This window comes from Salarias fasciatus, chromosome 20 (assembly GCF_902148845.1).
Source record: "Salarias fasciatus chromosome 20, fSalaFa1.1, whole genome shotgun sequence".
Classification (NCBI taxonomy): domain Eukaryota; kingdom Metazoa; phylum Chordata; class Actinopteri; order Blenniiformes; family Blenniidae; genus Salarias; species Salarias fasciatus.
This window is the reverse complement of record NC_043764.1, coordinates 19987750-20004917: the sequence shown is the minus strand read 5'-3', so window position 1 is coordinate 20004917 and position 17168 is coordinate 19987750. Positions and strand designations below refer to the sequence as shown.

At 40.6% G+C, this 17168-nt stretch overlaps 1 protein-coding gene across 2 annotated transcripts in view; it reads left to right on the top strand.

The window, feature by feature from the left end:
- The window catches only part of LOC115407527 (death-inducer obliterator 1), a 31019-nt gene that overhangs the window by 664 nt on the left and 13187 nt on the right, over positions 1–17168 (top strand). For both annotated transcript variants that reach the window (XM_030117892.1, XM_030117893.1), the window contains exons 2-6: positions 268–337; positions 423–1551; positions 1680–1935; positions 2086–2361; positions 2450–2627. In XM_030117892.1, the coding sequence (XP_029973752.1) occupies positions 298–337; positions 423–1551; positions 1680–1935; positions 2086–2361; positions 2450–2627 (1879 nt within the window). In that variant the 5' untranslated portion in view covers positions 268–297. The remainder of the gene's footprint in view (positions 1–267; positions 338–422; positions 1552–1679; positions 1936–2085; positions 2362–2449; positions 2628–17168) is intronic.

Sequence of the window (17168 nt, the reverse complement as noted above, 5' to 3'; positions counted from 1 at the left end):
TCACATTTGAGCAAATTTGCTTTATCAGCTCAGTGTTTCCTCCCACTTATTTTTCCCTCTTCTTCATGTTGCTGTGATGTGTGTTCTTAATTTTCACAGCTACACTGAATGAACAATGAAATGAAACTTTACACATTCTGAAAATCTGTCGCTTTGGCATCAGTCTGCACGGCTATTGCGGAGGCATCTGTTTTTCACCCCTTATTTAACATTTATAGTAGTGAGTATTCATCATTAGACTGCACACTAATTGAAATCCTGTTCTAGGTGTGGAAATCATCACTGGTGAATCTCAATATGGACCCCCAGGAAAGTCACGTCATTGATAATAATGCAGGTACACCCAAGTTGCGTGTTTCTTAAATTGGCTGTTGGGGGAAGAAGTGCGATTCTTATGCAATCTATGTTCTATCTTTCTTTAGAGGAACAGCAAACGCAATCAGAAGAGGCGGAGTCGACCGTTAGGCCGACTCTGTCGCAGGTTAAGAAGTCCTGGGGTTTCAGACGTACCACCATTGCGAAACGGGAGTTCTTAGAGGAAGTCGGAGACCTCAGTGAGAGTCCTCCACTTGTTCGAAAAGGGAGAGGCCGGAAAAGAAATAAGACTCCAGGGACAACGAGAGAGACTCGCCAGACACAAAACACTGCTCGTACAGCGAAGAGTGTTATAGATGAGCTGCAGTGGTCTGCCCCATCCTCACCTGCCTCAGAGGACAGCAAGCCAGCCTCAGAAGCTTCTGCGGGAGCGGGCCTTGATCCCAGCTTATGGCAGGATGTTGGGTCTGCATTTCACACTGCCTTCTCACTGTTGGGAGGGGAAGAAGGCCTGTCCATGACAATGTCAGATGCTGTGGGAGGCACTGGAACTCCAGAACCCACAGATAATGTTGATGCCTCCAATCCACCAGTTGTCGAAGAACCTGAGGTGTCCGATGACATGGAGATTGGCGAACCGGGCACGCCTAATGATGTGCCAGAAGGGCTGAATAATGATGTGATTTCGATCTCTAGTCAAGAAGACAGCGATGACCTGACTCTGTTGCAAATTAAGGAGCAGGTGGCTTCTCAAGTCAGTTCAAGGGGAAGAGGTGGGAAAGGTGGCAGAGGACGGGCTCGAGGAAGGGGAAGAGGCAGAGGAAGAGGTAGGGGCAAGGGCAGAGGAAGGGGAAGAAGTATGGCCAGGGCAGCGGTGATTGCATTAAGCACAGAGGATGATGAAGATGTAAATGAGGAGCCGATGTTATATGATACAGTGAAAGAGCAGCATTCAGTTCAAGTGATGAAAGGGAACGACACACTCAGACTGACTGAGCAGCAGCAGCCACCTGCTGACTTTGGTATTGGTCTGACTCCTGCTCAGAGCTTAGGCTTGGACTGCATGATCATAGGCAGTGATTCTGGCAACATTAGTGTTGCAACTCCTGGCCAGTACGACGACGCAGCAGAAGAGGGAGAAACACACCCCGAGAGAGAGTATCCACGCTTATCAGACAGTGAAGGATGTGATGCCAGGTCTCTGTGCAGCATCTGTCAACAAACTCACAACAACAGGTACATGGTGGTTTTTTTTTTTTCTGTGGCTCAACTGATTTTTTTTTTTTTTTTTTTTACTGAATTTGCATCCCTGAGCCATGTGTTAGTTTCACTTCCTCGTGGTTACTGTTCGCTGCTTCTTTCAGGTTCATGATGTGTTGCGACAGCTGCCAGGAGTGGTACCACGGCGACTGCGTCGGTATCAGTGCAACGGTCGGGGATTCAATGAAGAGCACAGGGCAAGAGTATATCTGTCCAGCATGCACCACAAAGAAGGAGAGCCTGCTCCAGTCCGAGTCTGACCCCTTGCTCTTCCCTGAACTTTGTATTCCTGAGTGTTTGACTCTCAGTCCTTTTGGTGAAGAAGAGGTGGAGCGAGAAGAGCAGCTGAAGAACCTGAAGGTTTGAATTTGATTTGAAGTGTCAGTTATTCTCTAAAGCTTTATCTTTTCTCCTTATTATGTGAGTCCAAACATGTCTCTGTGACTGTCCACTGACTCATTTATATGAAAGGAGTCTTTTCTCTGGTTTAAAAAAAAATTCTGTTTTTAGGAGGCTGTGACAAAGGATGAGGAGAAGAAAGAAGTTCCTGCAGCGTGCGGACAGCCTGAACCTGAACCAGAAGGCACGGCGGAGACGGACAGTTCTGTGGCCCTGTGTATGGGACCCAGCTGTTCCAAACAGGCTCTGCCAGATTCAGTCTACTGTGGGCATGACTGCATCCGTCGGCACGCTGCTGCCGCCATGAAGACCATCTCAGTCCCCAAACCTGCCGTCTCCAGAGGACGAGCCCAGAGGAAGACGGAAACAGCCAGACCCGCAGCAAAGGTCAGCGTTGTCTCTAAAAACACTGATGAGTTTGATGTTGCTTTTGATAAGGCATCGCTAAGCGTGTAAAAAATATCGCCCAACGCAGGCTCAAAGCTCTGGCCGGACATCGAAGCGTTTGGCTGCAAAAGCTGAGCAGAAGCGCGAAGAGGAACAGATGAGCGTTGACGAAGAGCAGGAGGCCGCTGGTTCACCTAAAGCCTGCGACCCCAGCCTGACAGAAGCTCAGGCTCCTTCCATTCCACCATCTAAGTTGCACACAACATGTACGTATTGTACGATACTCATACACGTTCAGCAATTCACACACAATGCACAAAAGTGCTGCTCGTGGCGTCGCAGTTTCTATTGCGGTTCCCCTTGACCATTAAACTGTGCAGTTCAGTTATACACAAGCACAGATAAATACACATACACACACACACACACTCTGGAATGTACGGTCAAGGTCTTGATGGAATGACTGATGAGTAGCAGGGGTCAGCAGTGGGTAAGTATTTCACTTTTTTTAACTGCTTTTTCAAGCATGTCTTTCCAAAACAGTTTTATGAAACAAATCAGATGATTCACAACTCCAAGAACAACCAAACACCCACATGTACAACGTACAGTGAGTCGGTATACGAGTGTGCAATCGGTATTTTGCTGAGCGCTGTTGTTTCCGACGGTCTCCATATCCGGGTCTTGAAACACTTCCTTGGTGGCCGTCAACAAAGTTAGAGGTTTTCACTGAGAAACATCCTTCAGTCTTTGGAGGGTGGAATGATGAACACACACAGCAAGCAGCTTCATGCTGCAACTTTACTTTGAGTCGGCAGGATTGGTGAAGTTGACATCCGGTGTATGAAGAACTTCCAAGTGTTCAGGGGAAGTTTGCAGTCAAGGTTTTAGGATCTTTCAATTCTGAACATCTCTCTCAATGTGACGTTCACATAAGATTGCTCATTTTATTAATTTATTGTGCCTTTTTCCCTCATACATTCGTATACACACACCTTTAACTGATAAAAAAAAAAAATGCTCAAAAATAGTTTCCATCATAAACATTTATTTTCTAAGTGCATTTCTTTTTAGTCATCCATTCAGATATGAAAAGTGTCATTGCTTTCGCACATGAGGGGACCAGAAAGTTTAGTGAAATACAGCTCTTTTCAGCCTTTTTTTAATGGTGATCGACAACAGAGGAATTTAAGAAACATTTATTCATTACAGATTACATGAATCCACCTTGAATCAGTGACAGATGCCTATTTATAATTTTTCAAGTGAAGTTAAGTCGATTTTTAAACAGCATACATGTTTCTTCTATTCTTGTGCACATTTTCAGGAAACATTCTAGAGCATTTCCAGACCTGCTCATAGCGCTGCCGTTAAGCACTCATTACGCTCAGGTATCACAGCAAGTCCTTTGCACTTCACATCATTAAACCCATGTTGCTCCTCAGTGCCATCGAGCATGCTGGTTGGCCCACTTCATGCAGCCTGAGTGCTCAGACTCGACTGCCTTTTTGTTGATGCTCATCTTTTCATCGTCGCGTCACAGTGTGCCGGCATCGCTCCATTTGATTCCAAGAATATGCAGCATCTCGCAACTTTTATTGGAAACTAGAGTCCAGTGTCAGGGAAGCAGTTTCTACTGAACTTTGCACCAAATCTACAAAATGCACTACATATATAATTTTCACCTTCGCTTACCTCTGTAGCATGCTTACACCTCCTTCCTTATGCCTCTCAAAACCTTTTGAGAACATCAAGACTCATATTGATGCACCAAAAACATACTGTACACTTTGGGCCAGTTGGTACAAAAGACATACCTGAACCAGGTTGGACAGGACCCTGAGTGAATGTGATGGAACAGCTGGTACCAAGAAAAAGGAAGTTGAAGAGGTGACGTCTCATGGCTGCGGAGATTCAGACGGGACGGACCGATTCACCTGCACCGATGGTTTAATGAGGTTTCACCTGGAGTTCAATGGGTGGCGAAAACAGATCTGTTGTCACACTTTCATGAAGAGGATTTTCAAGTGCCAGCTGACTGCCGTCAGGAAACCACTGCACTCCACCGAGCCTCTGGGAAAGGGGATCACCTTGTTCCAAATGAAAGTACACTGCAGTTCAAAAACTCGTGTGGAAGTTGAATTGAGTTGGACTTTTTCCCCCCCCCCCTATCCTCAGTCAGGACAGTATCTCCATGAGCGTAATCATAGGTCATGTTTGCACAAACACACTCACACTCCTGTTCCTACAAGTTTCTGCTCACACACTCTCAAACACATTGATTTCAATACCACATTTGGTGGCTTTGTTGACCAGGGTTCAGTGCCTACTATTTTTCAACGTTTTTGTTAAAAGTGTGCAGCATGCACTTCTCAGGACTATTGCAGTTTTGAAAAGTTTGCGCTTTGTTTGATTTGTTTTGAGCTCACGCAGGTATTTTGAAAATAAGACGCAAGGACAGAAAAGGAATCTGGACAGTTGCAGTCACACATACTCTGCCCCATATATCTCATAAAGCAGTGTGCAGGGAAAACTTCCAGTGAAATATCTAGAAAAGTTTCTAGTGGTTTTCCCTTGTCGTCCAGTTCAGTCACGATGTGCTGGAAAGGCCTGCAGTCGATGACGTATTGTGTTTGGTCCGTTTAGAGCACTTTGTTCTGCGTTGTTAAGATCTCCATTAGATTAAATTTAACCATACTGGAGTCTGTTTGCACTTGGGACAGATCTGCTGTTCAAACATACTCAGTCAACTTTTTGGTGTATTTGTGGCAGCATTCTTACTCCAGAAATGGATCACACTAATACAGCAATGGTGCTAGGGTTATGGTGGGCAGTGGTGCTTGATTGAAGTTCAATAACTGAACACATCTACAATGAGCATTCGTTGTTTGTTCTTATTGTGCAAACTGATATGATTTACATCAGTTGTTTGCGCTCACATCTTTGGAAACTGAATCCAAAAACATCTGAAGTCCACCTAGACATGGTGTGTTGAGGAACTGTACGCCACATATTGAGAACACATTTGACAAAATGTTTATGTAGTCGTTTTTGAATTGTAAGAACAGGTTTGACTGTTCATTTCACAGATATTTCACTTCATAATCACATTAAGCAAATAAGGTTACCTGAAACCATACGTCTCATTCACTCGGGTTCCGAGATCATAGTAATCTAACCTGAAGAAAAAAAGGAAAACAGATGTGGACAGTTTTTTTTTTAATTTTTAATTATTTTGACAACCCTATTTTTAATCCATTGTACAGTCGGAACTCCAGTTGTAGGATACCCTGTGAAGGCAGTGGTTCTCACACAAGCACATTTCTCAGAGAAGGCCCTGACTTTGGTGCTGATTCTTGTTCAGCTGTTGCGCCACCGGCGTCTCACAGCCTCTCAATGGGGTCGAGGTCACGACATGATGTAGGTCGTCTCTGCACCTTCACACCAGTTCTTCCTCTGGGCAGTTGTGATCACAGCAGCTGATCTGAGGGACTGTGGCAACACTGTGTGGAAGAATTGCTGCCGTAGTCTCATCTCTGATGCACATGACATGACTCAGGGAAGTAAGTGTGGTCTTTGTGCCGTGGAGCGACCTGAACAGCATCACAAGTGTTTTGAAGATGACTGACCGTTGCAGAAAATAGTGAGCATCCAAGCAATCCCATTGATCTTTTTTTTTTTTTTCTGTTTTCATTCAAAGAAAAAACTGACCTTGCTTTGAATGGCTTGATCTATGGGCAGCGCTTATACCTAAAATAAATACGTTTCATCAGTGTATATATCGTACAATGAATACTCCAGCTTACACTAAGTAATGGATTTGACATTTCAAAACTTTTTAATTGATATTTTTCATATCAGTATTTGTTTTTGGAACCACCTGTTCATTGACTTAAATAATGATGGGTTTCTGATGTAGGTACTATTTCCTAATGTAGTTTTCATGGTTGAACTTACCCTCGATAAGCAGGCATGTAGTTTGAGTTTGGTATTCACAGTTGTGCAGAATAAATTTGGTGGTTCCCGGGTTATTTTAAACTCTGAAAATGAATGACCTTTTGACATTCCAATTTGGTGGTTTAGGAGGTCAAAGTGGAAAAGAAAACCTTAATCATCAAAGATAAATTATTGCCTAAAGATGAGAAGACAAGCATTTCAAATAAATCAATTCTCAGTATTTTAAGCCACATGTCAAACACAAAACTCGATGAAAAACCTCACGTTGATTTAGGTTGCTTTTACAAGTCAACACATTAAATTGTTTTCAGCAAGGCAGAACAAGAAGCGATTGATGTGTGTTGAAGTACTGACTGGGTTAAATACCATTTTGATTCTGTACATTCGTCAAATGTTGCAGTGTCACACAAGTGGTGAATACACATCTCACAACAATGGATGGTGCTGACAGGGGTCAGCAGGGTCAGCACTCGATATTGAAGGTGTCCGAAGGGTTTCTGAATGCTCATTTACTGCAGATGTTGTACAATGTCCCAAAATTCTTACTGAGCCTGTTTTTCGAGCATAAACTTTATTCATAAAAGAAGTTCCACATATACAATCAATGATATGACCAGCTGCGTCATTGCTACATCTTCACCAGGGTCCCAAGTGACAGAGCAGACTGAAAGCTCTCCCACAAACAATACACTACTCATGTAAACATACAGAGAAGGGAAACATAAAATTGAAAAGCTGCACGGGATATGCAGTGAGCCTCTTTAATATGCCTCAAACACAACTGCAACACCAAAGTCTCAAACACTCAAATCATGTTGTATCATTGTGTCAAAACAGTTTCCAGATTTCTGACACTCGCCTCCTGCTACTCGAGGTTACACACACGAACTATCCAACAGAGAAAGTCGACACTGTTGACTGTGAAGAAAAACAAAATACAAACAATGAGCTTGATTTTAATGGACTGTCGGGCCTACGGTCTGACTTTTAACTTTTCTAATTTAGTATTCATTATCAACACTGTAGGTTTAGTTACATTCTGCAACATGTAAACAAGTTATTTCCAGCTGTCAAAAACACATCAGCTCAGAGTCAAAATAACAGATAAGTCGGAAAAAAAATAATGAATGGTGAACCATACTTGCATTTTATGATGTATCGCAACAGCATTTATATTCAGGCCAATTTTTTTGTTTTCTAAGCTGTCAGGTGACGTTTAGGGTGCAAAGCTTGACTTTTTTCCACTTTAATGTCTTCCACTTCTGCCTTCGGTCGAGTTCTCGTGCGTTGTGGTCTCGTGACTCTTGTAATGCAGTTGAACTTAGAGGATACTCCACAGTTTTAAGTCTTTATATAATCTCAGTTTTAAAGATTAAATTAGAAATAGCTTTACTATTCAATCGTCTCTTTGAGGAATTGACCTTTTTTCCTTTGTTTTTTTGTCCTCACATCTCAGGAAATGCTGAAACACGAGACGCAATATGGTGTTTGAAACACCACTGGGTGAAGTCCTTCATATACACATTAGGATAACATGCACCCAAACACGACTTCAAATCAGAACTTCAACAGAACAGTCAACATTTTCTTTTGTGGATTTTTTTTTTCTCCACAAGCTTATCTCCTGACATTGTTTACATGTCCAGTGCATGTGATCACTTGGGGTCATGTACCTTGAATAGGAAAGACAAGTGGCTTTCTGGTAATCAGTCTGTTTCCCACACTGTCACAGGTCAATCTGGGACAGCTAATGATTTACCCTGCTGCTTTTGAGTACACATTTACTGAGGTTTGCTTGAATCACTTTTAAAAGCTGAAGTAGTGAGTTCAGGATACTGTGGTATCAAAGGGGCTATGAGTATTGTCACTCTTTGACTGAATTCTTGATCTATTTCACATTTTGTTTCATCTTAACCTTCCTCAGATTACTCTGTGAGGAACTGTTACAGGTTTCCAGCATATTTTTTTTCCTTTTTCAGTTTCTCTAGAATTTTCAGTGTGCAACACGAGCCCCCTCTAGTGGTCGATTCAAGGACATGCAACAACAAGTAAAGCACTGCAGATAGTCCCCATGTACCATTGTAGTATAGAGGTGCACCGTCCTCTGGGAGGGCCACTGTCTTCCTCTTCCAACACCCAATGAAGGAAACACTATCTTCTCTCAAAACTCTACAGAGAGCCCAAAAATGAGTTATTAATCACAGATTAGTGTGCTGAGTGGATTATGTAGATCTGTGCTACTTCAGAACCGTCCACTGCACGCTTCTGCTGTAGTGCTGCCTCATTGTGGCAGTTTATTTTAAAAACAATGTAGCATCTAATTGTTGAAACCGGTTGCAGCTGTTATTTGGCAAAACAACAAACCATGTCCACTGTATTAAAATATTAAATATCCTTAACTCGGGTGCATCACACTCATCCTGGAGGCCCACAGCCATGTTTTCCATGTCTAACTGCTTCAACAAACTTGAATCCCGTGAAGGTTCCATTGCCAAGTTCAGCAGAGAGTCTGCTAACGAGCCACTCATTACAATCAGCAGTGTTGAAGCAGGGAGACATGGAAAACATGCAGGGCTGCGATCTGATGATTCACATTTGACACCCCTGCCTTAACTGGACCCACCAGTGATTTATAGGTTTCTCTGCCACCTGTTTTACCCCACAGCATCACAAATGTTTTTCATAACCATTCGTGCATTCATTTTCTGTGTGGTGTGCTGGAGCCAATCCCAGCTACTTATGAGCGAGGGCGGATTACATCCTGGACAGTTCGCCAGTCGGCCACAGGGCCAACACACAGGGACAGACAACCATGCGCACTCATTTAGGGTCGCCACTTAACCTGACATGCATGTTTTTGGACCGTGGCAGGTTCCAAATGGATAACATGTAAATTCCACACAGAAAGGCCTCAGGCCCTGGCCGGCATTTGACGCAGGAGTGCAAATCACGGCGCCACTGTGTGGTCCTATTCAGCTCTGTATATCTATGGACTTTTACATACGTGTGCGGCGCGCACACACACACACACACACACACATACACACACACACACACACACTCAGGCTTCTCATGGTGAGATCTTACATTTTCTCTGTAAGATGTAATGTAGCACCATTAGACAAATATTGCCCTCACCAGTTAAATATGATATTCATTGAGCTACGCAAAGCTGAATGAACATCTAACTTGGTGCAAATCAAAGTAGGGAAGTTGTTTAAAAAGAGGAACTTTGTACTGCTCATTTTAACAGCATTGAATGTTACTTTACACCTTGTGGGCCGCGACAGTCCTCACCCCAGCCCACTCTCCTCACTCACTTTGACCACCTACCACACGCACATTTTAAGCGGTAGCCAACAATAATGAGTCAATAAAAACTTCTTCCAACAATGCTTTCAATGGTGAATACAAACAAACAAAACAATATAAACACCAACACCATTCTTAACGTTGATCATTATCATGAGGAAAAACAAAAAACGAAACTGCATTCTGAGTGCAGGTATTAATTGATTTATAACTTACTTTTGAGCCTTGACTTGGTGAGATGCTACTCTTGGGGCTTTTCGACCAGTACCTACTCAATTTGACTCAATTTTTTGGCTTTTCCAAAACCATGTTATACGTGGTTTTCTTTTCTTTCTTTTTTTTTTTTTTTTTTGATTTAAACATTTCCAATTCTGTACATGCACAAGTCGTGCTGAACAGTGGCATGCAGAACATTTTACATTATCTTAAATTACATGAAGAAAACCCTCAGCAAACAAGCAAAACACAGGCAACAGCCTGCAGACCACCACCCCACCCCCCACTACAAGAAAGAAAAAGGCTGCAGTGTACCTAAAATGCAATTTATACATTGTTGCACAGACTTGAGCTAACACCAATAGCAATATGAAGTCAGACCCCAGTCAGTAGGATCTGGATCTTTCCTAGTAGCCAGTTGGCCATGGTTCAAAGTGAGTTTAATCGAGCCGATAATGTGACGTCGGCAGGCGGCCGGCTTGTGGAAATTGTAAATCGCAATCGAAACACTAAAGATCGTCATTAGAGATGGATGCATTTGTTCCAGAGCTGGGCCAACAGACAGCAAGCAGCTTGCAGAGGTCTCTCCTTGTGGCCACTACACGACAACAATTAGAGGGGCACGTCGGGGGGTTACTGACGTGGTGTTTGTTGTTGAAGACAGAGTCAGAGTAAAGAACTTCCATCAAATGCCCGTCCTTATGGTCCAGTGTTCCCTTGTCTGTACCCCATTGTGATGCTTCTAGAGCATCAGAAGTAGCAAAAACAAACAGAATATGAATCCTAAAACTAAATAGAGGAATCAATAGAGTCTGCATTCTTAAACTTGAGTGAAACATGACGACCACAGTATTGCATAAATAAAATTTATATCACTGATGAAAATAAGAAGTCTTGCAATCTTCTGGACACAGCAGTGTGACAAACTAGAATGGAAACCGATTGCCTGGTTTTGCCTGCCAAACCAATGTAACTGCACCAGAAGCACAACACACTGAAGCTGCCAACACATCTGGGACAACAAATGACAAGTTTTCACCTGTGATTACTGCACTGTTAGTTTTGAAATTAATTCAGCCAAAGTGTGTTTGTTTTGGAGGGTGAACATTCAGAGTGTCACTGAGGTCAGCTTCATTGAACATGCTGTCACATGTCATGTAGGATGACCAGGGCCTCTGGCACATTTCTGCCAGGGACAGCTGTTTGTTGCACCAATAAGATAGCCATCTCATTGCAGTGTTTATAGAAAAACAAAGCAATCCCTCACGAACAAGCATCTTCTTCAACGAGACTCGAGACATGACATTCTGATGAACTGCTTTAGGTTGGAAGACATTAAGAAAGAAAATGAAAGAACTATGAGGTTGTCTGATGAAGATATAGCACAAGTTATGTTTGCTATGTTATGTTATATAGCAAACTGCAATGAAACCTGCAAGAAGTTGTCTCATAGTCATGCTTAATTTAGAAGGAAAAAAAAACCTGTACATACGTTTTGATGCTTGTTAAATTTGCAGAAAATTGTGACCAAATCGAATCTTGAAAATGACCATCTGGCTACCATTTCAGTTTATCTGGCTTTGAGCAAATGTGCTGTCTTTATGCATTTTGGCAGATAGGGAAAAAAAATTCCAACGTTTCTGTCTGGTGCTACTTCATACTTCCAATATATTTTCTACTCCATGACATGTTTTGGCTGTGGTGGACACTATAGTTCATTAATTTTTTCAAACCTTTTTTTTTTTCTGTCCTTTCTCCATCTTTTGATGAAGTGTTTGCTGAAAACAGAAACACAAAGAAACTGATGCACATTATGATGCAATTTTTTTCTGTTATGGTAACAATAATAATATTAATATTAACAGTAATAAAAACGAAGATGCATAGAATGTTGTGATTGAATGCAGATGTTAATTGTGGTGACATGAACATCTGACTGTTAACACAGAAAGGGTGAGCAAAGAAAATGTTTGCCATTCATTGTCCCCTAGACCCGTGAATGACTTTTTTTTTTTAAAGTTTCTTTAGCTCTGTCATTTCTGCTTGTCTGTGCTGAGACCAGCACGGAAAATATGAGTAAGAAATGAAAGTTTCTTATGTGCTTCGGTAGATGGGATGTACTTGATCAACCTTTCTCACCTCCATTGAGAGCATCCTGATTCTGTGAGTGTCAAATGAGGTTCCTTTTGAGACAGACTCACAAAATCTTGACAGGTTTTATCCCACTTGTTCCTTAACAGAAAGTTGAGTAATGAAACACATATTGATGTTGTTAGGCTATCCAATATGAAGCTTTGTAATTTAATTTTTTTTCTATCAGACGCTCTGAAAGCTACATGATTTTCAATCTGTAAGCTTGATTGTTTTGTTAAAAAACGAAATAAAACAACATAATGCTGGTAAACAATGGCAACATGAAATGAACGAAGAATTACATCAGTAACTTCATAATAGCTCATAAACACACAAGTTCTTGTTGGAAAAACTCTGCTTTTAATGAAGCAAAAACAGGGCGTGATGAACTGGTTACCCGTCCTGAGTGAACCCTGACTTTTGGATAAAGCAGGTATAGAGGATGAGTGGGTGAGTGAATAAATGTATTAATGAATGTGTGAGAGCTGGTCTGTATCGTTGAAAGCGGGGGTGGGGGTGGGGTGTCTGAAAGTGTGAAAACTACCAATTTCTCTGTCCCACACAACATTTCAATCCTACTTAAGTGGGTATAAATGACAGATAGATGACTCAGATTCTCAAACACTCACTGAAAGCCCTTCTGTCATCTACCTCCCTGACGCTGTCAGGAGGTGGAAAGCCAAAGCCCTCCGCTGCCAGTAATAATTACTTAATGATTCTTGATAGTTCTTGGTATTTCATGAGGATGCTGTGGAGCTACAACGGCCTCATTCACTGATTATTACCTCTCTACAAATCAACATGCTGCTTCCGCTGCAGCTTTCTGCAGCTTTTCATGCTTGTATAGTGTGCAGATTTATGTTCAGATTTGGACTACAGTTCAGATCAGTTGGATAATAAGGTAGAAATTGGGGTCATAATATAGTTCTTTAAGCGGGGGGGGGGGGGGGTATTACGTGTTGTTTTTTTGTTTTTTTAAGCCCTTTAGTATCAGTCTACAGCACAGTCAAGCAACAGCTTTGCCCAAAGTTGGATGATGAAAGTAGCATGTGTCAAGCTCAGCTTAGCGACACGCTGCCCTCAGAGTGTCCATCTCCATGTGCATTCTTTGAGAGTGGAGAGGGGCGGGGGAGCGCGAGCTGTGCAGGAGGAGCTGTGCAGACTACGTTAGAGATGGGGCGGAGCTGTGCATTATGGGCGGAGCTGTGCAGCACAGAGTTTCAGCGCTCAACATGGCTGCCAGGGGGAGATTCAGGGATTGCTCAGATATGCGTGAATGGTTCAGAAAACAGCTCCATGCATCTTTTTAATGGGGAAATGACACTATAGCATTATACAAAGCTCAGAAAAGTGGATTTTGCATAATACCCCTCCTTTCAAGTTTGATATCAATATGTTGGTTTTTGCTGATATTGTCTGGTTGAAGACCATCCAACCTACATTTAATTCAACTTTTCATCATCATGGATTCTCTTCGGCTTTCTTGTTGTCAAACTGCACATTTCACTTTTTATTTATTTGTATTTTTTTAAGTTAAGCAAACAGCTGATCCACTACTGGAAACAGTGTGTTGAACAATCTATTGAATAAGGAAATGTCATATTAGGTTTCATCCTGCAGCTTTGTATTCACTGTCAATGCAGAATGGACTAGTTGTTTTGTTTTTAAGACATTTATCTGTGGTGTTTCTCTGGTCTGCTGTTGAGATACCTTTGTTCACAATAAGCATGGGAATATTTTCCCCTTGCAAGAACTTTCGTTATGACAAAGGAGCCCTGGGTGACTGATTGTGCCATACAGTGGAACCTCTGACGAGGGGGCTTGTGAAGTCCGGGCACCTTTGCCGAGAGGACAAATTTGCGTGCATAGACATGCTTCCGATTGTTAACACACCTTAAAGAGCGAGCACCTTTCCAAACGTGGATAACGGACTACTTTTTCTGGCAAATTCCAGTCCGATTGGACAAGAAAATGGCCACAAATACGGTCAAACTGCTTTTCTCAAGTGCGTCTCCCAGTGCCCTGCAGGAACTCCTGATGTTATTTGGTTTAATAAGGAGACATCTGCTTATGTTGCATTTGTTTACAGAGAGTGAGTTCTGTCTTCTTCTCCACTAAATTTCTGGCACAGTTCCAAAGTTAGAATGTTGCAGTGTCTGACATGTGAGCAGCATTGTTTTGAGTCACTTTCATGAGGTCACTTAGATGCAGACACACTGTTTTAACCCAAAATTATTAATATTCCAGGCAAATTTAAGCTTGAAGTTACTTTTATCCAACCAGAAACTTTTTTGACCAGAAATGATAAAGGCTTCTTCCAAAGCTAATAAGACGATGCACAAGAAGCACTATCACCGAAATATTTCTCTGCTTTGATTTACATTTGAACAAAAAGTGGCATGTCCAGGATTATTCACATCCTTCTCAGTAATCAATACAAAAGCCTTCATTAGCAATTACAGCAATCAAACTCTTCCTGTAATTACTGAGCAGCTTTTTTTCATGTCTCCACTGGGATTTTTGACCATTCATTATCAGCAATGAGCTCCTTACTCTGTTGTTTTCAACATGTCCTCCATTTAGTCCTCACCTCTAAGGAGGGGACGCCTGTCTCCAGGGGACACTACCCCTTGGATTTCAGGATGTCCCCTCATGAGAGGATTTACTGTAATACAAAGTGCGCTACAGAGCCGCCCATAAACAGATAGCTTGCACATAGGTACACACTCAGCAATTCATTGTTTCCAAATTTTTTAAATGAAGTATTTGTATGCACAACGATTTTAAGTATGTGCATTCTTTTCACCACATTTGTGTTTTAGAAATTTGCTTTTTGTTATTTATTTTTCTTTTGATCACTTACATTTACAAGCATCCCTTAACATAACCTTTTCTTATTTTTACAAAGAAAAGCAAGTGGGGAATAAAAAAAAAAAAAAAAACAGCTTCAGAGAAAAGAGTATAAAAAAAAACACTATTTCCAAACGTTGGAAGCTTAATGTTTCCACAATATCATGAATGAGAAGCTTGAATCGATAAGATTTATATTTTTGACTGCATCAAAACATTCTCCTGCTTCAGGCAGTGCCGGTTGTAATAATTTTCACCTGTTAACATTTTGCTGACCTCAGACACTGCCTGCAGCAGCTCTGTGCCGCTTCTCTCCTCTGCCCTCAGTCTGTCCAGAGGAAAAAACACTCTACATATCGGGCAGTCGAACATCTGTGTTATAAATTTCAGTCATTGTTGTATTGATTGCACATGCCAGCAAAACGTGTTCGGTGTTGTTTGAAATGAGAGTAGAAAAATAAATCCATTTTAGGCTCTATATAATTTTCTCAAATCATTGACAGACTGGACCTCAGCTAAACACAGCTTGCTACTGATAACTGAGCGAAATACTAAATCTAGACATTTTATTTATTGGCACTTCCAGTTAAGAGAGTGAGGTCGATGCAGATCCAGACGTAACTGCCTGCTGTTGACCTATTGGAAAATCAGGATTTTATGTAGTTTTCAGTAGTAACGTCCTGTAAATTGTATTCAGATTATAATTTAAAACCACATATATATTTAAAAAAAGCAACTGTAGCTTGATATAAAATAATACCGTTAATCTTTCCCTTTAATTCTTGTTCATCTTTTTTTTTTATGTTGGATAGGCATTAGAAAAGCGCTTTTTATTTCTCTCTCAGCTGTTATTCATTTATGTAAAACATGATGTTTAGATTTTTAGCACCACCAGTATGGCTCCTCCAGCATCCTACCCAGAGCTCTTTCCTAATCTCATCAAATACATAATATGGACTTGAGAATGTTTATCGTAATGTATAACATTTTATACCCTCAAACGTTCTTTTTTTCACTGGAAAAAAATCTAGTTTAACCCCTTGAAATGCCTGATTTTATTGTAAAGAAGCCTATTTTCTCTATCTCTGTCTCTCTCTCTCTCACTCTCACTGTCACTGTCACACTCTCACTCTCTCACACACACACCCAAACACAATTCAGTATATTACGAACAAACTTAATCAGTTTTTCTCTATGTTTTCAGATTGGCACACGTCAGTTGTCATTTTGAGAAATACTCATACTTGTCACTGTGTATACATTCAGTACATCCCTACAAGATGTCTCATACTTTTTTCTACTCTGAATATTTTTTTCTGTACGAAAGGTCAATGCTAATCATAATCATTGTATATTTTTATTTTTAACCCTGCAATTTTTAACAGTTTTAAGTGCCATGATTTGGTCTTAATTGTCTCGAGAATACACAGAACTTGTTTTTTTTTCCATTCCCAATATGCTGCAAAAAAATTACTTACAAATCTATTTGAAAACAGTGAGACATTAATGATAATGAGCAGCATTTGCTTCATGGCATTATTATTTTTTCAACCTCAAATATTTAGAAATACAATCATCATCACATCTACATAAAATTCTAACCCATTAATGAAGCTATTGAATGTTCATCTATCAGGCAGAGACTTTATAATTGATTTGTTTTTCTATTATTTTCAACTCCTTAAATTCCTTTTTTCATATATCATTAGATTTTTGGATAGTACATACAAAAAAAACATTTAGTTTTAAATATCCTTGATATAAATTGGATTGTTATTTTAGTTTTATTTGCAGCCAACAGGATTCATTGATTTACAATTTGAGCAAACACTTGTAATCGCTGTACAAGAAGGACAATATTTCAGAGGTTTAATGTAATACATTTAGCAATTTCATGAATAATTTCCATAGATGATTTTAATGCAATCAGTACATATCAGAAAAAGCAGAGACCGAGGCAACAAAGATCCAGAACATAGTAATGCAGAACAATAGGTAAGAGATTAGATATAACTTATTCATTCCACATGCAGAAATTCAGTTCTCACCGCAGCTCTGTATTGCATGAGAGTGTGGATAGAATAGAATAAGAATAATTTAATAATCCCAGAGGGAAATTCTTTGCAGAAAATAAGAATGTAACAAAATGTGAAAGAAAAAAGCATAATAAAAATATTCCACATTTCAAAAATAAATAAGGGGGGGAAATGATAATAAATGTCACTATTTTAAGTTTTGAATGACTTGTTAACAGAAAATGATACAATAATAAGAATGTACAATGAAAGTACATATTTATAGCCGATTATCTTGCAGTGGTTTACAGTTTTATTGTAGAG